The sequence below is a fragment of the Anolis sagrei genome, chromosome X (genome assembly GCF_037176765.1).
Source record: "Anolis sagrei isolate rAnoSag1 chromosome X, rAnoSag1.mat, whole genome shotgun sequence".
Lineage (NCBI taxonomy): Eukaryota > Metazoa > Chordata > Lepidosauria > Squamata > Dactyloidae > Anolis > Anolis sagrei.
Genome location: NC_090034.1, coordinates 88,974,788 through 89,000,339, shown reverse-complemented (window position 1 = coordinate 89,000,339; position 25,552 = coordinate 88,974,788). Strand labels below are relative to the sequence as shown.

General features: G+C 42.7%; 1 protein-coding gene across 1 annotated transcript in view; it reads left to right on the top strand.

Moving 5' to 3' along the window:
• The first annotated feature begins 5,130 nt into the window (after positions 1-5,130).
• The window catches only part of LOC132780658 (alpha-tectorin-like), a 32,764-nt gene continuing 12,342 nt past the window's right edge, over positions 5,131-25,552 (top strand). The window contains exons 1-6 of the mRNA XM_067460752.1: positions 5,131-5,167; positions 7,604-11,469; positions 12,892-13,465; positions 17,006-17,598; positions 20,211-20,775; positions 22,483-23,087. Coding sequence (XP_067316853.1) covers positions 5,131-5,167; positions 7,604-11,469; positions 12,892-13,465; positions 17,006-17,598; positions 20,211-20,775; positions 22,483-23,087 — 6,240 coding nt within the window. The remainder of the gene's footprint in view (positions 5,168-7,603; positions 11,470-12,891; positions 13,466-17,005; positions 17,599-20,210; positions 20,776-22,482; positions 23,088-25,552) is intronic.

Below are 25,552 nucleotides of genomic sequence, written 5' to 3'. Positions count from 1 at the left end.
TTTACATTTATAAACAAAAAACATTGTTTCTTGAGATTTCCTATACACATGCATACACACACATGCGCACAAGGATGTGTATGTGTGTGTGTGGAGCTATTTGAGAGTGTGGGTCAAGCTATTTGAGAGTGTGGGTTACTGACTTCTCTGCAGCATTTGATACTGTTAACAGAGAAGCTTTATGGAATAAGTTGTGCAATCTCAAAATTGAACCTAGGCTGCTGCTACTGATAAAAGCCTTATACACAAACACCTGCTTGAGAGTACGGTTTGGGATAAATGGTGCTATGACAAGCAGGATCAACACATACAAAGGGGTAAGACAAGGGTGTATTTTAGCACCAATATTATTTAATTTTTATATCAATGACCTACCTGGAGTAATGAAAGACCCTGTAACTCATATGCCCAAAGTCCTAAACACATATTGTAATACTCTGCTGTATGCTGATGATATGATATTACTATCACACTCACAAGTTGGACTTCGTAGGTTGTTAAGAAGACTCAGTTCCTATTGTCAGAATAACTCTCTAATCATCAACAAGACAAAATCAAAAATAATGGTATTTGGAAAAAGACAGCAGAGACACAGATGGCAATTGGATGGTGAGGTAATAGAACAAGTAAACACCTTCCCTTACCTTGGAGTAACTTTCTCTGAGACTGGTTCTTGGACTTCTCATCACCAAAGGAGTGTCCTCAGGGCAAAGGCTAGCCTGAATCTAATACTTAAGCTAAAAACACATAGCTACCCAGGTACCCTAATCCCAATAATTAAAGTGTATAAAGCTAAAGTTACACCTATGCTTTTATATGCAGCAGAAGTATGGGGTTTAAGTTCCATCTCAGTAATAGAACAAGCACAATCCCAGCACTTGAGAAGCATACTGGGAGTAGATAAAAGGACCTCTGCTGCTGCAGTGAGAGCAGAACTGGAAATCTACACAATCAATGCACAGTCTAAACTTGGAACATACAATTACTGGTGTAAAATCAATGTAATGGAGTCTGATAGACTCCCAAAATTGTGCCTACTAGAACAGATAAAATCCCAACTACCGACCTCCTGGATTACACAACTGACAAATTATATAAGAAGTTGTGGGCTTCCTGTCTCCTGCACCTCAAATGACCAAGTAAGAAAGGGTGCTATACAAAGGATTTTGGATATAGAAGCACAAAAAGATGTAGCCACCCTCAGTAAGAGAGTGTGGGTGATAATTCAGCAGTGACTGTATCCTAGACTTTGATTTGCTTAGCAGTTAACAGAAGGAAAGACATAATAGGGTAGTGGTATGACATTTTCTTTGACTCACAATGAATATAACCCTTAGTTTTAATTGCAAAGAAGCAAGCCTGTTTTGGGTTGATCTGCAATGTAGTTCCAAATCCTTCAGGCTACCTCTTCTTTGGAGAAGGACTGGCTAATAGTTGAGGAACTCTCTGGAGCAGAACTAGATATGCACCCAATGCTGCAATTAGTAAGGGAAATTAGCAAATATAGGTGAGAAAATCTATCACACCCATTTCCATCGTTTTGTTCTTCCATCTGCCTCCAACACTATTTCCATGTTGTTTTCACATGCTGTATTCTTTTTAATGACAAAATATTTGGGGATGTATTATTCTAATAGACACATTTATTGATGTTTTTCATTTTCCTATTCCCATAGTCAAACCATTAACACTGGTAGGGATGTGCAAATTTTTTGTTAGTTGTCATAACTTGTATCAAATTCATTACATTCTTATGATGCGGTATTCAATGCACGAACATGGCCCACGCCAAAAACTGAAGAGTCAAAACTTCCCCATTTTTTTTAATTTTGTAAATCTTGGACGCCTACCAAAGTCAGTTTCATTTTCAGCACAAGGAAGAAAAGCAAAGACAAAAAGTCTGCCATTCTTCTTTAAATTAATGGCTTCTCAACATTAGGAGAGGGAAGCAGCAGGGAGAAAGCAGAGTTCGCTGGGAAAGAGACTGAGAAAGTATGGAATTCTGGGAAATGTAGTTTGGGAAGCCGAGGAGCCCTATGCCAAAGAATTCAAAAGGTCCTGCCCTAAACTACATTTCCTAGCATTTCGATCAGCATTAGAAAGCCCCAATCAGGATAGGGGAGAGATTTGTCCTTCTGTAGCAGCAGACAGCCAGAGTTCCAATAAATGGTTGAATCTGCAAAGAGGAGGACTGACTGATACTTCTAGTACGTAAATTTCTGTGCTGGGATGGGAAGAAAATCCTAAATGGAAGTTCTAATATGAGAGACATTCAATGCGATAGCTGTTATGGCTTCTTTTTTAAAAAAGTTTTGTCAATTTTTTTTTAAATCCCTAAAATCAGTAGATGTATGAATATTTCTGAAAGTTGGGGGGGATGATCCCCTGTTACCTTATGTCATTGTATAGAAAATTCAAGGAGATAAGTCTTGTAGGTTTTAAAAAAATGTTATTTATTTTAAAAAATCCCCCAAAATCAGTGAAAACTTTGTGGGCTAACAGTGGTAAATGTGTTCTACCACTGTAGTAAGTTTCACCCCAATAGCTGTACAAATGAGAGAGAAAGAAGCCCCTGAAGTTTCCCCACTTTTGCAATTACTGTAACGAAAAAGTAACAACATTTCATTACTCTCATTAAAGTAATGGAAGTTGCACTAATGACACTTTAGAAACACATTAGAAATGAAACGCTGGCACTCCCTCATTTTGTAATAAATTTGGAAACTTTTTTTCATTGATCGCACAGCCCTAGTAGATAGCATGGACTGTAAAAAAGACAAATCAATGTGTCTTACAGCAATCAATGATGGACTCTTGCTAAAAGCCAAATGGGTAAACCAAAACTCTCATACCTTGGGAATATCATGAGACAATGCATCCTTTAGAAAAGATGATAATTCTGGAAAAAGTGGAAGGCAGCAGGGAAAGGAGACCACGTGGCAAATGGTAAAAGGCATACAAAAGGGTTTCTGAGATATCTCTACCAGTGTCATATACATACTATTATTGCTGATCACTAGGTGTTTGGCACATGTAGTCTGGCTCCTTAAGTAAAATGGCATTATTGCTCTAAAATGAGTTTTTCTTGGCCAGACCTCTATGGCGTGGTTGCCAATGGTTTCTTCAGAGACTGAGAGAGTGTGACTTGCTCATCCAGTGGTTTTTATGGTAAGCAGGGAGATGAACCTTGGTTTCAACAATCTTATCACATGGGGCAAAAAAAAGCCCTAGGGATCTTCTGCCCCAGTTCACCCATGGAGCCCTACACCGCCCACCAGACGATGTAGGGTGACTTCTGGTGGGACCCCATTGGTGAACTGGGGTGGCAGCATTGTGGGACACTGCCGCCACACAAGCTTCTCCATATTCCATAGCAGGGCTTCGGTGAACTCAAGCCACACGGTGACACTTCCTCACGTGTGATGGGGAAGCATCAGCTGGTGGCCAGGACACTGGGATTGCCCCCCTGCTGCCCCAATGCTGCCCAGATTTGCCAGGGAGGCTGGCAAATCACAAAGCTGGACCTCATCCATGTGAGACCTGGTCCACACAAACCTGCTAATGTATTTATATGTTTGTTTGTTTGTTTGTTTGTTTGTTTATCAAAATAAGTCTGTTCTGCCCTTTATTATGAGATCTCAGTGTTGTTGTGCAACAACCTAAACATTTATTTTCAATTGTTTAGGTTGTTTCCAGATTAAAGCCATAATATAATTTTATCAGGATAAAATAGATCCAGTGCATGTTGACTGTTTTCTTGAATGCACAGATTTTTCCTTTTGTTTTTAGTTGCAAACTGGATCACAACATTCTGAAAGGTGTGGGTTTGGGCACTTAGGTGCCTTCCAGTTTGGCTGTACCTTGAGGAGCTCCATATCTGGTAAGTACAAACAAAAATTCAGGCAATAATTTTCTCTATTATTATTATTATTATTATTATTATTATTATTATTATATACTGCTTTATCTCTCCCAAAGGAGATTCAAGGATGCTTAACGTAAAAGCATTAGCATACAATTTAAAATATACAAATATGCAAACATTAAAACAGAATTAAATATAAACAGTATTTTCAAAAATCACAGTTTAAAAGCATTAAAATATATTCACTGTTTAAAACTACTGCATTCCCTGAATTGAACCTTCTTAAAAGCCTGTGTGATTTGAAAGGTTTTAGACTGCTGCTGGAAGGACAGCAGGAAGGGGGCCATTCTGACTTCCCCGAGCAAGGAGTTCCAGAGTCCTTAAGCTCAATCGGTGCAAAATATCAAATTGCTCCTGTTACTATATGGCTCTGCTCCCAAACCGTGTAGACTCCTGATCATCCAGTTGGGCTGAATTCAGTTTAACCCTGTATACGTCATTAAGGAGCCACAATGGTGCAATGGGTTAAACCCTTGTGCTGCTGAACTGCTGATCTGAAGGTCGGCTGAACTGCTGACCTGGAGGTCGGCAGCTCAAATCTGTGAGACAGGGTGAGCTCCCATCTATCAGCCCCAGTTCCTACCAACCTAGCAGTTCGAAAACTTGCAAATGTGAGTAGATAAATAGGTACCGATTCGGCAGGAATAGGCAAAGAGATGCTCCAAGCAATCTTGCAGTGCCACACAACCAGGAGGTGACAACTCAGGCTCCTCGACTTGAAAATGGAGAAAGCACCTCCCCAGAGCTAGGGATGAGCTCCGCCTCCACAAGCCGGAAATGAAAGGAGAAGCCTCTGCCTTTGTTTGTGTTTGTGTATCTCATTGTATATAACTGTAAATGCATTGAATGTTTGCCTGGTATGTATGTAAATGCTATAATCTGCTCTGAGTTCCCTAGGGAAGAAGGGCGGAATATAAAGTGTATTATTATTATTATTATTATTATTATTAAGAGGAAAAAGCACAACATACAAATCAATGCACACATTTATAAATGTACCCAGATTAAATACTATTAATAAAAATCCATGTTGGAGAATTTTTGTATGGAGAATGCATACAAAAAGAAGGTAATTTCACAAACAGATGCAAAACAAAACATGAGAAGAACATGCTAGTGGAAGTTGGAAGTGTAGTTTCCAAATGCAAATTGAGTAGCCATTTGAATTCAATTTCTATTGCTTTCCAGACTGGAGAGCTACCAGAATGTTACCTCTGTGGACCTCGATTGTTCTTCTTTGTAGTAAGTATGCTTCTCATTTATTCAGAAAAATAGGAATGGTTTCCCAGAATTATGTGTATATACACACACCAGGGAAGCATGGCAGTCTACCAAATAAAGCCACCAAATACAAATATTGACTTCCATGAGAGCAGCTTCTACCAACATCGCTTTGCTCCCATATCTATGCCCCATTACTCGGGGTATTGTCTGAAGAAGGTTTTCAGCATTATAAAAATATGGGAGGAACGACATATCAGAAAATACGAACACTAGTGCATGTGATATGTTGGATCTAGGCATGTATATATGTATTATATGGGGAAAGAAGAATGGAATGTGTAGAAACTTCATGGGTTTCATTGCAATACTCAATCAGCTGTGATGACCCTCTTTCAGGGCTTCCAAGAAGCTGCAACATGGTGGAGTAAATGGACCTATGTCTAATTCAGTCATTCTCAACCTGTGGGTTCCCAGGTGTTTTGGCCTACAACTCCCAGAAATCCCAGCCAGTTTACCAGCTGTTAAGATTTCTGGGAGTTGAAGGCCAAAACATCTGGGGACCCACAGGTTGAGAACCACTGGTCTAATTCATCTGAGCTATTCTCACATTGTTAGTAGCAGCTTCCAGGGCAATAGAGTCATACAATCCTAGAATTGCAAGGAACAACAAAGGTCATCTAGGGTTCTTCCCCAGAGGGATGACGTAATTAAAGCACTCCTGAAAGACACCCATCCAACATCTGTTTATAGATCTCCAAAGCTGGAGAATCCACCATCTTCTATTCCAGGAAGAAAAAAAATCTTCCTCTCTTTCTATCTCTAATTTAGGAGCCCTTGGTGGTGCAATGGGTTAAACCCTTGAGCCAGCAAAACTGCTGACTGACAGGTCGGCAGTTCGAATCCGGGGAGCATGGGGAGCTCCCATCTCAGCTCTAGCTTCCCATGTGGGGACATGAAAGAAGCTTCCCACAAGGATGGTGAAACATCAAACATCCAAAAGTCCCCTGGGCAATGTCCTTGCAGATGGCCAATTCTCTCACACCAGAAAGCAACTTGCAGTTTCTTAAGTCGCTCCTGACATGAAGAAAAAAATCTCCAATTTGTATCTATTCCCATTCTAGTGTCCAGAGCAGCAGAAAACAAGCTCACTCCATGTATGACATCCCTTCAGATATTAAAAGATAGTTATTACATCACTGTTCAGTTTTTTCAAAAAAATATATAGGGGAGGTTGATTAAGAGAGGAACTGCACAGCATGGAGCAAAGGAACAGAGACTAGTCAGACTCCAACTGAGCAGTCTTATGGGTGGCTCTTGAGTCTCCAGACATCCTGGCATGTCAATGGGGCTGTGATAAAAAAAAGTATATCTGATAAGTATGGCTCATGAATATTTGACATGCTGCTAGATAAGTACAAGGCCACCAATTCTGTTCCCAGTTATGGGATTTGGGGAGGGTGGGAAGGAGGGGGGGGGGGGGAGCAAGTACTTTACTTCTTATTCAGTATCCAGCTTGAAGAGCAGATTCCCCACCCCATCCCAAATGCTAATTTTAGTTAGTATTTTAAAAAAAAATTTTTAAAGGGGAGTTAAGTCCACTTTAGTTTTTAAAATATGGAAGTGGAGGTAGAAGAAGAGAAGGAGAAGTAGGAGAAAGAGGAGGATCTGGATATACCATGGCATGCATGAATCCTTGTTACAGTCACTTTCTGGCTGACCGAGAGGTCAGCAGTTTGAATCCATGGAGAGCTGGTTGACCTCCCTCTGTCAGCTCCAGCTACCCATGCAGTGACATGAGGGAAGCCTCCCACAAGGATGGTGAAACATTAAACATTCGGGCTTCCCCTGGGCAATGTCTTTGCAGACAGCCAATTCTCTCACACCAGACGTGACTTGCAGTGTCTCAAGTTGCTCCTGACATACAAAAAAATGGTATTCCTCATACGAATTCTCATAAACAGTGTCACATTCAAAAGCAAATTAAAATTCAATCTGTGATTGTTGATTCGATAACCCCTAACTTTCATTTGCAGAATGAAATAAGAAACTGAGAATTTATATTGTCGAAGGCTTTCATGGCTGGAATCACTAGGTTCTTGTAGGTTTTTTCGGGCTATAGTGCCATGTTCTAGAGGCATTTCTCCTGATGTTTCGCCTGCATCTATGGCAAGCATCCTCAGAGGTGAGGTCTGCTGGAACTGGGAAAAAAGGGGTTTATATATCTGTGGAATGACCAGGGTGACCTCACTACCTCTGAGGATGCTTGCCGTAGATGCAGGCAAAACGTCAGGAGAAATGCCTCTAGAACATGGCCCTATAGCCCGAAAAAACCTACAAGAACCTTGAGAATTTATAGTCTGTTATTTCCTATTAACTTTCAGGCTTTGTGGGGCTTCAGAAGTACTTTTATGAGTTTATTGTCCATTTCTCATTAGCTGTTTGTTTGTTTTCTAGCAATTGTGCCTCCCGTGAACCTTGTTCAGAATTCCTGCAGTGAAACCAAGTGTAGAAATGGGTACATCTGCAAGATTACTCACAACCAGCCACAGTGCATCCCAGAACATCAGTCTTGCAATACTATGCAGTGCCCTGAGGGGAAAGTATGTGAAATGGTTGATGGCCTGCCAAAGTGTGTTCCTTACCCACCATCTTGTCATCAGGTCCAATGCCAAGAAGGGACAATATGTGATACATCAGATGGCTTTCCTAAATGTGTGCCAACACCAAGGACATGTGCTGCTGTCCAATGCAAAGAAGGCACAAAGTGTGTAATAACTAACAATTGGCCTAAATGTGTACCAGCACCTATATCCTGTCAAACCACTCAATGCAACCCAGGAACCACATGCAAGCTCATTAACAGCTTACCCCAATGTGTGCCCACCCAGCTTTCTTGCAGTGAAGTCCAATGCAAAGCTGGTTCTGCATGCAAGATAATTCATGGCCATGCCAAATGTGTCCCGCTTGCAGCATCATGTGGAACCATCTTATGTGAAAAAGGAACCATCTGTGAGATGATTGGTGGCCATCCCAACTGTGTTCCATTGCCATCATCCTGTCTGTTTGTGGAATGCAAAATTGGGACTGTGTGTAATATTGTTGACGGATGGCCCAAATGCATCCCCAACCCAGTCCCATTATCCTGTGACCAAATTCATTGCAAACAGGGAGCTGTGTGTGAGATACTTAACGGCAAGCCTGTATGCGTTCCCATTCTGCCTTCCTGCCGCACAATCCACTGCAAAGAAGGGACCATGTGTGAGATCATTGATGATGTCCCCAAGTGTGTGTCTGCCATAGCTTCCTGTGACAGAATCCAGTGTGCAACAGGGACTATCTGCGAAATGGAGAATGAGTGGCCTAAGTGTGTGCCTAGTCCACGTTCCTGCGAAAAATTTGAATGCAAACTGGGGACAGTGTGTAACATTGTAAATGGCTGGCCAACCTGCATTCCAGGTTCTTGCACATCTATTTCTTGCAAAGAGGAGACGGTGTGTGAAATGATTAATGGAACACCAAAGTGCATTCCCCGACCACGTTCCTGTGAACAATTTAAGTGCCGAGAGGGAACTATGTGTGAAATACTAAATGGATGGCCTACTTGTGTGCCTTTGCCATCTTCGTGTCAGGAAGTACAGTGTGCTCAGGGCACTAATTGCAAAATTGTTGATGGTTGGCCCAAATGTGTTTCCATCCCTTCCACATGTGACAAGCTGAAGTGTAATGTGGGAACTATCTGCAAAATAGTGGATGGGCAACCGAAGTGTGTTTCAGTTCCTCCTTCCTGTGAAAACACCTATTGCGCACTAGGAACAGTTTGTAAAATTGTTGAAGGTTGGCCCACGTGTCATCCTGTCCCAAGCTCTTGTGAAAATTTTAGCTGCAGCATTGGAACCAAGTGTGAGATATATGCCGGAAGACCAAAATGTATTCCTGTCTCACCTTCCTGTGACAACTTCCAATGTACGGAAGGGACAGTTTGTAAAATCAGTAATGGTTGGCCTAAATGTGTTCCCATCCATACACCGGTTTCATGTGAAAAAGTCAACTGCAATGTAGGAACTAAGTGCGAGATATACAATGACCAGGCAACATGCATTCCCATCTCACCCACTTGTGATAAATTCCATTGCAAAGCTGGCACAGTGTGTCAGATCAGTAATGGTTGGCCTAAATGTATTTCAATTCCCATTCCCATTCCTGCTCCCACATCTGCTCTTACACCAGCCTCTTGTGAAAGAGTGACTTGCAATGTTGGAACGGTATGTGAAATGTACAATGGGAAACCAACGTGTATGATTGTCTCACCCTCTTGTGATAAATTCCATTGCAGTGCTGGAAAGATTTGTCAAATCAGCAATGGTTGGCCCAGATGTGTCCCCATTCCTCTTCCTCTCCCTGTTTCCACTCCCAATCCTATTCCAGCTTCTTGTGAAAAAGTCATTTGCAGTCCAGGAACTAAGTGTGAGATATATAATGGGCAGCCAAAATGTCTTCCCATCTCACCTTCCTGTGACAAATTCCATTGTAATGTTGGAAAAGTTTGTCAAATCAAAAATGGTTGGCCCCAATGTGTTGCTCTTCCTATTCACCCTCCTCCTCCTCCTCCTCCTTCTCCTCCTCCTCCTCCTCCTCCTGCCCCTGCCCCTGCCCCTGCCCCTGCTCTTACTCCAATTCACCCCTCTTGTGCAATGGCCACTTGCAGTGTAGGGACCAAGTGTGAGATATATGATGGGCAGCCAAAATGTCTTCCCATCTCACCTTCCTGTGACAAATTCCATTGTAGTGTTGGGACAGTTTGTCAAATCAAAAATGGTTGGCCCCAATGTGTTCCTGTTCCTATTCACCATCCTGCTCCTGCTCCGGCTCCAGCTCCTGTCCTTATTCCTGCTCCCATCCTGCCCTCTTGTGCAATGGCCACTTGCACTCCAGGAACCAAGTGTGAGATATATGGTGGGCAGCCAAAATGTCTTCCCATCTCACCTTCCTGTGACAAATTCCATTGTAATGTTGGAACAGTTTGTCAAATCAAAAATGGTTGGCCCCAATGTGTTCCTCTTCCTATTCACCCTCCTGCTCCTCTTCCTGTCCCTGCACCCATTCCCATCCCACCCTCTTGTGCAATGGCCACTTGCACTGTAGGAACTAAGTGTGAGATATATGGTGGGCAGCCAAAATGTATTCCCATCTCACCTTCCTGTGACAAATTTCATTGTGATGTTGGAACAGTTTGTCAAATCAAAAATGGTTGGCCCCGATGTGTTCCTGTTTCTATTCCAGTTTCTGTTCGCTTTCTAGCTCACAATCTTGATCTTGCTCCAGCCTCTTGTGAAAGGGCCACTTGTCATGTAGGGACCAAGTGTGAGATATATGAAGGTAAGCCAGAATGTCTTCCCATCTCCCCTTCTTGTGACCATATCCAATGTGAAGTTGGAACAATCTGTCACATTTTTAGTGGTTGGCCTCAGTGTGTTCCCATCCCATCCTCCTGCGGAAATGTCACCTGCAACATAGGGACTTCATGTCAAATGGTTTCCGGTTGGTCCAGGTGTGTTCCCACCCCAAACAATTTGATTCCCTCCTGTGACAACTTACATTGCAAAGAAGGGACTATTTGTGAGATCGTCGGTAGTGTACCAACCTGTGTTCTCATTCCATCTTCCTGTGACAGTATTCATTGTCAACAGGGAACCGCATGCCAGAATGTACATGGCAGGCCAACATGTGTTTCGGAATCATCACCTGAATCTTGTGCTTCTGTACTTTGCAATGTGGGAACTATGTGCCAGCTTGTTAGTGGAAGTCCTCAATGTGTACCCATCCCACATTCCTGCGATCAATTCCACTGCAACCCTGGAACTGTCTGTAAATTGGAGAATGGCCAGCCCCAGTGTGTTCCTATACCGGTTTCCTGTGAGACCATCCATTGCCAAAATGGAACTGCATGTCAGGTTGTGAATGGCACTCCCAAATGTTTGCCCACTGCACAATCGTGCCATGCAATTCAATGCATGGAAGGAACTAGCTGCAAGATTGTGGATGGCTCACCCAAATGTGTTCCAGCACATTTGCCCATCCAGCCAATGTGCTGGGCCTCTGGCCAGCCCCATTACCACACCTTCGATGGACGTAGTTATGATTTTCAAGGTACCTGTACGTACACCGTGATTAAGACCTGCACGGCCAGTTCTGGACTACCATTCTTCCACATCTTCACCAAGAGCCAGAAGAGCTCCCCATTATCTCTCATCAGCCAGGTCACCATCACAGTCTACAATTACAATATCTCCATGGTCAAGAACGAATATGGCCTTGTCAGAGTAAGAATCCATTTCTATGTGCTTTTATTATATTTGAGAAAATTATGTTTGCTTGTGTTGGTTCCCAAATAAAAATAGGTGAATATTTGTTGGCATAATAATAGCAGCACCACTAATATTGGAAGTAATAACAACAACAAATTATTCCAGTTGGCAATACTGGCATTCACAAGCCAGTCACTCCTGTCTCTCTTTTCTATTCTGTTTTCCAAGTGTTAACATTTAAGCCTCTTTGACGCTGCCACATAATCCAGTTTCTGATCCCATATTATCTGTTTTGAACTGGATTCCATGACGGTATGGACTCATATGATGCAGTTCAAAGCAAATAATCTGGGATCGATATAGCAGTGTAGCACCAGCCTTAGGCCCCATCTACACAGCCATATAAAATCCAGGTTATCTGGTTTGAACTGGATTATATGGCAATGCAGACTCATATGCTCCAGTTCAAAGCAAATAATCTGGGATCAGAAAGTGGAAAATATAGTAGTGTAGCTCCAGCCTTAGGCCCCATCTACACAGCCATATAAAATCCAGGTTATCTGGTTTGAACTGGATTGTATAGCAATGTAGACTCATATAATCCAGCTCAAATCAGATAATGTGGATTATATGTCAGTATAGACACAGCCTTAGTCAGCATTCCAAAGCCACTGTGCTTGCTTGGTTATTACTGAGCTGTTTAGGAATGTTTCCCTTTTATGTTTTCCTCCCTCAAAGCATTGCCCCTCCCACCCAGACAAGAATACTGCTCCCAATGAAATTTCTAGACATGGGGTATATCTACAGTATACAGCTACAGCATTTTGATACCGCTTCATATTCCAGTGGCGCAGTGAGTTAAACTGCTGAGCTGAACTTGCTTACTGAAAAGTTGCAGGTTCGAATTCGGGGAGCGAGGTGAGCTCCTGCTGTTAGCCCCAGCTTCTACCAACCTGGCAGTTTGAAAACATGCAAATGTGGGTAGATCAATAGGTACTGCTCCAGCAGGAAGGTAACGGTGCTCCATGCAGTCATGCCGACCACAGTCATGATCTTGGAGGTGTCTATGGATAATGCCAGCTCTTAAGTTTAGAAATGGAGATGAGCGCCAACCTCCAGAGTTGGACATGACTGGACTTAATGTCAGGGGAAAACGTTTACCTTTTACCTATGCCATGATTCTATGACTTTTGCATCTATACTCATTTTCTATGCTGGTTGGGGATTCTGGGAGCTAGACCCCAAAATCACTGTCTCTTTTTCCCACATAGCAAGGTGCTGAGGATGAGAGAGAACAGTCTTACAGAGCTTAACCCAATCATTTGCAGGGAGCTTTTGAAAATAAGATGCATTATTATCATTTTAGTCCAGTTCTTTCTCGGGATTATTTCATTTTAACTATAAAAAATGTTCTTTATCTGCCTCTGCACCATCTAGGTCAACCAACTACGCTCCCGCTTACCCCTTACTTTGCATGATGGGAAACTCTCCCTGTACCACCGAGGAGAACAGTTGGTCATTGAAACCCATTTTGGCCTGAAGGTCTACTACGACTGGAAATATTACCTTGCAGTGAAGGTGACTCCAGCTTTTCAGAACCACATTTGTGGCCTCTGTGGCAATTACAACGGGAACCCTAATGATGACTTTACAACATCCTTGGGAAGCTTGACCACCAATGCTGTCGAATTCGGCAAAAGCTGGAAGGTAGAAGATGGGGACCATGCCTGTAGTCATGGCTGCCACAGCAAATGCAGACGCTGTACTCCAGAGATGGTGAGCAGATACAACGCAGAGACCTTATGCGGCCAGATCACTAAGCACACCGGTGGCCCTTTCCGACCCTGCCATGCTGTGATTGATCCCAAGCCCTATCTGAATGACTGTGTGATTGATTTATGTACCTTTGATGGGTACAAGCAGATCTTGTGCCGAGCATTAAAGACTTACGCTGATGCCTGCCAAAGAGAAGGGGTAAAAATTGCTGACTGGAGGAAACATACTGGCTGCAGTGAGTACAAGGGGGAATTTGTGGAAGTAGGGGTCAAATGAGAAGCACAATCAAGACATTTGGATGGGGGGACTTTCCAAAAGAGAACATATTTTGCAAAGGACTTCTATATAAATATATAAACAGCTAAGTGCTTCATGTAGATAGAGATTTGGGGCAGTATTCTGTATCAGCTACTTACCGTATATAGAATCATAGAGTTAGAAAAGACCTCGTGGGCCATCCAGTCCAACACCTTGCCAAGAAGCAGGAAAATCTCATTCAAAGCACACACACACACACACACACACCCCAACAGATGGCCATCCAGTCTCTGTTTAAAAGCCTCCAAAGAAGGAGCCTCCACCACACTCGGGGACAGAGAGTTCCACTGCTGAACAGCTCTCACAGTCAGGAAATTCTTCCTCATGTTCAGGTGGAATCTCCTTTCCTGTAGTTTGAAGCCATTGCTCCTTAGTCTCCAGGGCAGCAGAAAACAAGGTTGCTCCCTCCTCCCCATGACTTTCCCTCACATATTTATACATGGCCATCATGTCTCCTCTCAGTCCTTTATTCTAAAGGCAAAACATACCCAGCTCTTTAAGCCACTCCTCATAGGGCTTGTTCTCCAAACCCTTGATCATTTTAGTTGCCCTCCTCTGGACACATTCCAGCTTGTCATTATCTTTCTTCAATTGTGGTGCACAGAACTGGACACAATATTCCAGGTGTGGTTTAACCAAGGCAGAATAATAATAATAATAATAATAATAATAATAATAATAATATTTAATTCTACCCCGCCACCATCTCCCCAATGGGGACTCAGTGCGGCTTACATGGGGTCAAGCCCGGACAACATAATACAGGAATAAATTCAAAGCACATACATCAGACAACAACAGCATAACAACATTAAAATAATAATAAAAAATAATAGTAATAATAAAAAAATAAAAATAAAATACCAATAGACACAATCACAATAGAAATGACAATGGGCGGGCCACATATTCCGAATAAAAACAATTGACAAGCTATGATGAGATAAAATAGGAGAAGGAAGTTTAAATGGAACTCATAAAACACACAGTTATGGGGCAGAACATCCTATTTGGAGGGCACGAACTCCATTAGCCAAAAACGTTGAGAGGGTATAAAAAATCATACTGAGTACCTACTCGCCAAAGGCACAGCGGAAAAGCCAGAATAGAGGGATAGCATGACTTCCCTGGATCTAGACACTATATTGCTATTTATTCAGGCCAAAATCCCATTGGTTTTTTTGCTGCTGCATGACATTGTTGACTCATGTTTAACTTGTTGTCCATACGGACTCCAAGATCTCCAATATACTCATGTATAGGTTCAGGACATGTTTAGAGTCCATTATTATGGATTTTGACCCATAGATAAGACAAGAAAAAACTCAGGAACTTATTACAGAGCTCCTTAGGTCTCTTCCACAGAGAGGTGAAAGCACCAGTACTGTCTCAGGGGGCCAAACTGCCCTGCCACTGCCATTTTCTCACCCGAGGGCTTTTGCCACTCTGCTCAGGAGATTGTTCCCTTTTTGACAAAAGATATCATATAACCTCTTATGAAAAAATATTGTGTAGAGACATGCACTCTTAACAAAAATAACCATCCTCTTCTCTGAGTGGAGTGGCGAGAGACAAGAGTTTAGTCTGTCCAGAGAAGACATGAAAGAAGCCATCTCTCAACCACTTTCTCTGCCACAATGCCACTTTTGAATGCCTAGGCAGAAAAATGATGGTCCTCAAAGGAGCTGTGCGAGTAGTAGGTGGCAGTGCTTCTTTTAGATTGTCTTAGGATACCCTAGTGTTCTCACCTTTCACCACCCTACATTTTCAGGTTAAAGTTTGAGGATTTGGGCTCAGTCTTGCATGTTACATCACTTGTTCACTTGGTCTGAGGAGAAGGCGATAGGACATGAGGAGCAGGAGAAGAGAGGGAAGGTGGTGTGTGAGTTTCCAGGGTAGACAAAGGGACTGAGATGGGGGGAGTGGTGGGTGTTTTGTTTTTTTTGTCTATGTTCTCCAGATCCTGTTCAGTGTCCAATCTCACCTACAGACTGGCTAAGGACAACTGAAGGTGGGCGGGCAGTCAGGCAGTGGAGAGAAAACTGACAAAAGACAAGCAACCCAACAGCTCCCCAGGTGCTCCAGTAAGATCTGGAGAGGGTGTTAATTGGGTCAGAGTCAACTTTCAAACCAATCCTCCAAGGAGACTGGTTGAGGGCAAAAGGGAGGGAGTAATCAAGACTGGCTTGTGCACCACCAGTAGATGTCTTCCCATTTCAGAACCAAAGGGTGAAGAAACAGTGATGGTGACTTAAAATTTGGTGGGTTCCTCATGTGTCCTCAGTTGTCTCCCCAAGGGCACCAGCTGCAGACAGAAATTGGGTGGCAAACAGTCCGTCTGAGGAGAGCCTATCAAAAAAGGAGTACTAACCTTCTCTTCTCATCCTGGTAAGACAGGATAGAGCCAAAAAACCATGGTGGCAGCAAGGAGATTGGATAGTTCAGCACTTCTTTTAGGTCCTCCCTGGATATAATATAATAACTTAGTTCATCTGGATAAAAACAACTGTAAAAGGCACATCGATCACCAGCATCCCCACATTACTCACTGTGGCAAGGAAGTGCCAAAAAGCACTTACTTGCCAAAAGTGTTTTGTGGATTGTATGTTTTGAGTTTTTTGGGTTTTTTGGGGGGGAGGGGGGTTGTTTGTTTGTGGGTATTGGTTGTTGTTGTTGGTTTTTGTTGTTGTTTTTTGCTAGATTAGAAACAGTGCCATGGTGGATAGAGGTACTTAATTGCCACATACATAAGTTCATCCAGGTTTTGACATATAATAATAATAATAATAATAATAATAATCTATTTATACCCTGCCACCATCTCCCCAAAGGGGACTCAAGGCTGCTAACATAAGGCCAAGCCCAGAAATACACTACAACAAAATACAATACAAACCAGCAAATATAACATCAAAATAAAATACATGAAACAACAGAATATGAAATAAACAAATGCAAAATAACATGATAAAGAAATAAAAGCACAATGGGCGGGCCAAATGCACAGGATAAAATTGATAAAACTCTGGGAAGGAGCTGGGGGTGGTGACGGCCGACAGGGAGCTCTGGCGTGGGCTGGTCCATGAGGTCACGAAGAGTCGGAGACGACTGAACGAATGAACAACAACAAGATTAGTAAATGGAGTTATTAAGTAAATGGAAAAATAAGTGTCTGAGGGGGAGCACAGAAGGGGCGAACAGTGGAGTTGAACCTTCATTAAAAATGGGAGAAAGTGTGTCATGAGGACAGAACTGAAGTTGGGACGGACACGATATGTGGGTATGTGTTCACTTGTCAAAGGAACACCAGAGGACCCAAGTCTTTAGGTCTTTCTTAAAGGCTGCCAGGGTGGGAACTTGCCTAATCTCACTAGGTAGTGAGTTTGTATGATAGTTAACTAAGTAACTTCAATCCCAGCTGCTACAAAATAGACCTCTTTTGTCCTTCTCTTTTCAGCCATAATTTGCCCTGACCATAGTGAATACATGTCCTGTGGCTCGGCTTGTCCTGCCACCTGTACTGACCTTGATGCACCAAAGAATTGCAAATTGCCATGTGTGGAGACCTGCCAATGCAAGCCAGGCTTTGTATTGGATAGTGGCAAATGCATTTCCAAAGACCGATGTGGTTGTGTCTATCATGGTCAGCTCTACGCACCCAATGAGCGTTTCTGGGGTGACAACCAATGCCATTATCAGTGCATGTGCAGAGCACAAGACAAGAAGGTATTCTGCCATGAGTCCCGTTGCAAGGAGACAGAGGCATGCCATGTGGTCAATGGCATGAGAAGATGTCATCCCACTTTCTATGGGACCTGCACTGCTCTAGGTCAATTACATCATATTACCTTTGATGGCTTGCGCTATGACGTCTACGGGACCTGTGTTTACCGTCTATCTGAACTCTGTCACCACAGCAAAGCCAACTTGACTCACTTCCAAGTCTTGGTTCAGAATGAGAAACAAGGACTCAAGAATCCTTCAGCCTCCAAAGTCATTGAGATCAAGGTCTATGGGGTGACGGTTACAGTCAGCAAGAACCAAGTCCTGGTGAGTGAACATATCATGGGAGTTTCTACTATTCTCCTCTTATGTGTTTATGTGTTCACCCTTTCCACCTTATTTCAGGGAATTGAATATTCAGAGGGTTGGGGGGAGGAATGGGACCATCAAGAAATAATATTGTGGAACTCTCAAAGTTATTCTGCACACCTCATGTTTTCCTTATGAAAATGATTAAACACGTATAATATTAGTTTTAATGTATTGTCGAAGGCTTTCATGGCCAGAATCACTGGGTTGTTGTAGGTTTTTTCGGGCTATATGGCCATGGTCTAGAGGCATTCTCTCCTGACGTTTCGCCTGCATCTATGGCAAGCGTCCTCAGAGGTAGGTCTGTTGGAACTAGGAAAAAGGGTTTATATATCTGTGGAATGACTGGGGTGGGACAAATGATTCTTGTCTGCTGGAGCTAGGTGTGAATGCTTCAACTGACCACCTTGATTAGCATATAATGGCCTGACAGTGCCTAGAGCAAACTTTTGTTGAGAGGTGATTAGATGTCCTTGATTAGAGGCACTGTCAGGCCATTATATGCTAATCAAGGTGGTCAGTTGAAGCATTCACACCTAGCTCCAGCAGACAAGAGTCATTTGTCCCACCCTGGTCATTCCACAGATATATAAACCCTTTTTCCTAGTTCCAACAGACCTCACTACCTCTGAGGATGCTTGCCATAGATGCAGGCGAAATGTCAGGAGAGAATGCCTCTAGACCATGGCCCAAAAAAACCTACAACAACCCAATATTAGTTTTCCTGCTCATTTTTTTTTTAAAAAAAGGAGCAGAACTGATGTGACTATAAACTAGAACTTGGAAAACTTACTTTTTTGGGCTACAATTTCTCCAAATCCCATAACCACAATGAACAGGCACCTGCGTCAATTCTACTCTCTTGAATGTCTTCTTTCCACTGTCTGCTATCTTCTCTCCCTTTCTCATCTCAAGAAGCACATGGTTCAATACATGTCGAAGGCTTTCATGGGTGGATTCACTGAGTCGTTGTAGGTTTTTTGGGCTGTATGGCCATGTTCTAGAAGCATTATCTCCTGATATTTCGCCTGCATCTGTGGCAGGCATCCTCACAACCATACAGCTCAAAAAACCCACAACAACCCAGCACATGGTTCCTGCATCTCTAGATCTCATGGTGCCCAGTGGAGAAAGTGATTGCCAACGCCACCACACTGTGTTTGCCATACTGTTAATAACATACACAGGGTGGAAAGCATCTAAATATGTTTTTTCCTTGTCATTCCAGAGATTCGTTTTCTTCTCCTCCTTCTGCAATGACTAAAACTGACCCCCTCCAACCTCAAAATAGCCTTCACTGTTTATATGTTGCAGTCTCCATCACATAGCAAATAGTAGCTGGTGGACAGTGGGGTAGAATCAAGAGAATTACCTGGCTATATGCTCATAGCCAGATGCAGAAGGATTACATTATCCACTAAGATTACCAAAGGAATTCGTCAGATCTCAGTGGATGATGTACCGTATATACTCAAGTATAAGCTGACTCGAATATAAACCAAGACACCTAATTTTACCACAAAAAACATGGAAAACGTATTGACTTGAGTATAAGCTAAGAATGGGAAATGCAGCAGCTACTGGTGAATTTCAAAATGAAAATAGATACCAATAAAGTTACATTAATTGAGGCATCAGAAGGTTAAATGTTTTTGAATATTTACATAAAACTGTAATTTAAGAAAAGACTACCCAACTCTGATTAAACCATAATTCCAACCTTCTTCAGCGTAAATGTGCTTACGTATCCTTCCAATAATAATAGAGTAAAATAATAAATGCAATAAAAAATAATAAAGTAAAATAGTGGAAATGTAATGATAACAGTAATAATAGAGTAAAATAATAAATGTAATAATAATAATAAATATTGTAAAATAATAAATGTAATATTAATAATAAATATTGTAAAATAATAAATGTAATAATAATAATAATGCAGAGAGTAAAAAATAAATATAATAAAATAATAATAGAGTAAAATAATGCAAATGGAATAATAATAATAATAATAGAGTAAAATAATAAATGTAATAAAAATAATACTAATAACAGAGTAAAATAATAAATAGCTTTAACTCGACTATAAGCCAAGGAGAGCTTTTTCAACCTAAAAAGGGGGCTGAAAAACTAGGCTTATACTCGAGTATATACACTTATTGGTCCACATTTAACTGTGGCGACACAACAAGCTTGTCTGAGCTGTCTCCTCTTCTTCCATCAGTTACTGAATGGCCATGGAAGGGCTGCAGGGGTTAACATTGTGGACATTTATGTTATACTCTGCCATTCAACATCATGGTCACTGGATGTCATTGATACGTCAAAAGATGCTAAGGAGGCAATTTTGGAAGGAGTGCCCACTGAAATTGGCTAAATTTCTGCATGATCTTCAAATATGTTGGGTCCCCCCTCTCCCCTTCCAATTGAAGCAGGTCTTCTAAGCTTCTTTGCTCAAAACTTGCTTCCTGTCTGCAAAAATGCAATTCATGGAATTTATATCCCAAATATATTCCATGAAAATATTGTTTTTTGATCTCTCACCCACTCAACTTCTTTTTTTCTCCCAGTTGAATGGCCTCTTGATCAACCTGCCTTATAACATCGAATACGACAAAGTCTCCCTGTATCGCCAGGGCTGGGATATCGTAATCACAACTGATTTGGGCCTATATGTCACATTTGATGGGAAGAATAATATCCGAATCACAGTACCAGGAACCTATAGGAGTCACCTGTGTGGCTTATGTGGCAATTTCAATGCAAAGGCAGATGATGATATGTTGCAGCCAAATGGAGTGTTGGCGACTAATCCTGCAGATTTTGGAAGAAGTTGGAAGTTTCGAGACATCCCGGGCTGCACTGAGAAGGAGAAGAATGCCTGCCCGGATTTTCAGAACATGGAGCACACACAGAGAACAAGCAAGGAATGTGGCATCCTGTTAGAGAAACAAGGGCCCTTCCGAAGATGCTATAGCAAGGTGCCACCCGAACTGTACTTCAGAGACTGCGTCTTTGACTATTGTTCCAATAAGGGCAACATAAGTGTAATCTGTCACATTCTTTCCTCCTATGCTGCAGCATGCCAAGCAGCTGGTGCTATGGTTGATGAATGGAGATCTGCCCATCTCTGCAGTAAGTTTTTGAGGTTTTTTGTGCTTTATCCATATTTTATTACTATGATGCACAGATTTATTATTTTGCTAAGTTCATGCATGCAGTAGCAATATGTCTATATGAAAAAAAGATGACACAAGTGCAGAAACATGCTTCTTGTGTGACATTAAGAGTTCACAGTAGAATTGTGAAATGCAGAGTGTTAATTAAACACTAGGCTTGTGCGTTTGATGTGGAAATACCCTTGGTTCTGATCTAGTTCGGATGTTTGGCACTTTTGAAGCAAGTTCTGACCTGCCTACTTGCTGCCTTTGCAATATTAAGAATTTGAATCAAAAGAAGCCTTTGATTCTTACAACAACAAAAACAAAACTTTATTTATATATCACTTTATCTCCCCGAGGGGGCTCAGACTGATTTTCAGGTAACATCGTCAATGCATGCAAAGTAAATGACATAAACATAAAATGAACAAGACAATATAAGCATAAAAAAATCACAATAGCACATATATATTTAAAATAATCCGGCCTGTTCAAGGCAATTGAAAAGGCCGGGCCAAGGCTAGTGCAATTTGTAGAAGGCCCGGGAAATTAGGTGCAATGCTATAGCAGGCAACAACAATAATAGGTAAAGTCTATGGCTATTTATTTCCGGGGCCTAATAGGAGGAAGTAACTTGGGTAATTGTTAGAAAAAGATATGGCCATATTCAACAGTATCTGGGGCTGAGCTAGAACTAAAGGCTTGTTTAAATCACCAGGTCTTCAGGCTCTTACGAAAAGAGGGGAGGGATGGGGCCTGTCTTATTTCTCTAGGAAGGGCATTCCAGAAGCAGGGGGCCACCACCGAGAAGGCCCTCTCTCTCTCGTCCCCACCAACAGTGCTTGTAACGATGGTGGGAGCGAAAGGAGGGCCTCCCCGGAAGATCTTAAATTTCGCGCCTCAGAAGTTCGGATGCAACTATGACAGAGCTAAAATTCACAGAACAACCAAGCCCTGCTGAGAGATAAAGCCAAACATATTGGTATGCCTCTCTAGCCAATCTGGGCTGATGGGGGAGGGAAGGGGAGGCAGAAGAAGAGATCACAAAAAAAAAACCTTTGAAAATTCCCAAAAATTCTGTGGATGAGTAAAACATTATGAAACTTGATAGGCAAAAAGTAGAAAATGGGTTCTACCATTGTAGTAAGTTTCACCCCAATAGCTTTAAAAATGAGGGAGATAGGAACCCCATTTATAGTAATTTTATTTAAGCCATATGTCTGCACAAAACTACATTTCCAAGAATGCATTGGGCAGCAAGCGATGGCATTTAGTAAATCTATAATAAATAAAATCATGGAATCTGCAAAGAGGGCTAAAGAAAGTAAATATTATAGTATAAATCTGTGCGGCATTGTAGTTATTTGGTTGTATATTAATTGGAAGCATAGTAATTGGATGTCAGGAGAGTTTGGATTGTGCCTTTCTGCCTGGAATAAGGGGATCAGTCATGGGCAAACTGATCTAGACTCCCTGGGAACAGTTTACAAATTTTGCTGTTCTTATTACAATTATTCAGTCACGAGGATAATCTTGTTTAATTCCTTATATTTATATTTTCCCCTTTATTCTGTAAATTAAGCCTTTCCATTTTGCCTCCCATGACTTTCTGATCTGGCCCATCCTGTAGTAACCTTTCATTTCGCTAATGTGCTATTCATTTCTTCTTGTGTCCCTTCAGAACCTAACTGTTCAGCAAACAGCCACTATAAAGTTTGTGCCAGCAGTTGCCCCGTGACATGTCGCAGCCTCTTTAACCCGGTTCTCTGTACTACTAAGTGCCATGAGGGATGTGAGTGTGATGAAGGTTTCGTCTTGAGTGGCAACCAGTGTGTTCCCATCTCCCAGTGTGGCTGTGTTCACCAAGGCTTCTACTACAAGGCGGGTGAGACTTTCTACCTCAATGGATTCTGCAAGGAACAATGTGTTTGCCAAGTAGGTGGCATCATGAAATGCCACCGTTCTTCCTGCAGTCCTAATGAAGAGTGCCGTCTAGTGAATGGTGTCCACAAGTGTCAAGGACTTGGCTCCAAAGGCAGTGGAACATGCCATGTAGCTGGCGACCCACACTACATCACCTTTGATGGAACCACGTTTGATCTCCAGAGCAACTGCTCATACATTCTGGCTAAAAGCTGCACTTTCAAGAGTTCTTATCCAGCCTTCTCTGTCAACGTGGAGAATGAGAGGCGATCCAATGGCAAGGTCTCAGTGACAAAAGTTGTGTCAGTCATTGCCCATCAAAACACAATCTCAGTCTTTCGGGAAAAGAGAGGCATTATCCTGGTAAGATTCTGTGGACTGGATGGACATGTGGAATGTTGCTCTTTGCTTTAAAGGGCAGTTGTTAGATAAATGGAGGAAATAAGGACATTATCCACAGCAACTGGGTAGATGTGTAGTAAAACTGGACAAATCCAGGGAAAGGGAAGTCTGTTGGGAATCAGAGCTGTTAGGCTCAAAAAATAACCCTCACTTATTTATTTCGTACACTTCTATCCCACCCTTCTCCCCACAAGGGGGACTCAGGGCAGCCTCACATAGGCATCAATGATGCTTACAACGTATACATCAGGGGTCCCCAAACTTTTTGAACAGAGGGCCGGGTCACAGTCCTGCAAACTGTTGGGGGGCCGGATTATAATTTGAAAAAAAAAACATGAATGAATTCCTATGCACTCTGCACATATATTATTTGCAGTGCAAAAAACCCCCCAAAAAATCAAAAAACAAAGACCCACACTTTTATATAAATAAAAATGTAATGTTTGTTTGTGGGATTAACAGAACTCAAAAACCACTGGACGAATTGACACCAATTTTAGACACAAGACAACTAACAACTAACAACCCAATGTATGTCCTTCACTCAAAAAAAATGATTTTGTCATTTGGGAGTTGTAGTTGCTGGGATTTATAGTTCACCTACAATCAAAGAGCATTCTGAACCCCGTGGAATTGAACCAAACTTGGCACACATTTCTCCCATGACCAACTGAAAATAGTGGAAGGGTTTGGTGGGCAGTGTCCTTTGGTTTTGGAGTTGTAGTTCACCTACATTCAGAGATCATTGTGGACACAAATAATGATGGATCGGGATCAAACTTGGCACAAATACTCAATATGCCCAAATGTGAACACTGGTGGAGTTTGAGGGAAAATAGAATCTTGACATTTGGGAGTTGTAGTTGCTGGGATTTATAGTTCACCTACAATCAAAGAGCATTCTGAACCCCATCAACAGTGGAATTGAACCAAACTTGACACACAGTTCTCCCATGACCAACAGAAAATACTGGAAGGGTTTGGTGGGCAGTGTCCTTTGGTTTTGGAGTTGTAGTTCACCTGCCTCCATCAATCACTGTGGACTCAATGATACATCTGGACCAAACTTGGCACTGATATTCCATATGCCCAAATGTGAACACTTGTGGAGTATGGGGGAAATAGAATATTGACGTTTGAGAGTTGTAGTTGCTGGGATTTATAGTTCACCTACAATCAAAGAGCATTCTGAACCCCATCAACGGTGGAATTGAACCAAACTTGGCACACAGTTCTCCCATGACCAACGGAAAATACTGGAAGGGTTTGGTGGGCAGTGTCCTTTGGTTTTGGAGTTGTAGTTTACCTGCCTCCTTGGAGACCAGAGCGGCCAGAGCAGAGGGTTCCAGCGATGGTCGGAGCGGCGCCAGGTGGGCGTGGCCAGAGAACACCAGCGTTCCCTGGCCACGTCCACCCGGTGCCGCTCCGGCCTTCGCAGGAACCCTCTGCTCCGGCCGCTCTGGTCTCCAAGGAGGCAGGTAAACTATAAAAGGCTTTGGAGTTGTAGTTTACCTGCCTCCTTGGAGACCAGAGCGGCCGGAGCAGAGGGTTCCCGTGATGGGCAGAGCGGCGCCGGGTGGGCGTGGCCAGAGAATGCAAGCGTTTCCCTGGCCACGCCCACCCGGCGCCGCTGGCCACGCCCACCCGGCGCCGCTGGCCACGCCCACCCGGCGCCGCTCCGGCCTTCACGGGAACCCTCTGCTCCGGCCGCTCTGGTCTCCTTGGAGACCAGAGCGGCCGGAGCAGAGGGTTCCCGCGGTGGGCAGAGCGGCGCCGGGTGGGCATGGAGAAATGCCGGGCCGGAGAAATGCTCTCGGCGGGCCACATGCGGCCCACGGGCCGTAGTTTGGGGACCCCTGGTATACATCATAAGAATACAATTAAAACAGTAAAAACATCTTAAAACATCAGACAAATCAGCTAATAAACTCATTTAACAATAATATTAGAATGCCAGTAAAACCAAAAATCAAGCTGGGAAATCCAATGTTGCAAATCCAAATTCTTTTCCTATTGTTACTTCCATCTAATCAAATGCCTGGCCACAGAGCCAGGTCTTCAGTTGTCTTCTAAAGGGCAGGAGGGAGGTGGCCAACCTGATCTCCTAAGGGAGGGAGTTCCACAGACGGGGGCCACTGCCGAGAAGGCCCTGTCTCTCGTCCCCACCAACCATGTTTGCAAGACTGGTGGGATCAAGAGCAGAGTCTCTCCTGACGATATTAAGCTTCATAATGGTTCATAGCAGGAGATACGTTCGGACAAGTAAGTATTCTGGGCCAGCACTTTGAATTGTGCCTAGAAGCCAATCGGCAGCCAGTGGAGCTTGCACAACAAAGGAGTAGTACGCTCCCTGTACACCGCTCCAGTTAACAACCTGGCTACCGACCATTGGACTAATTGAAGCTTCCAAGAGGTTTTCAAAGGCA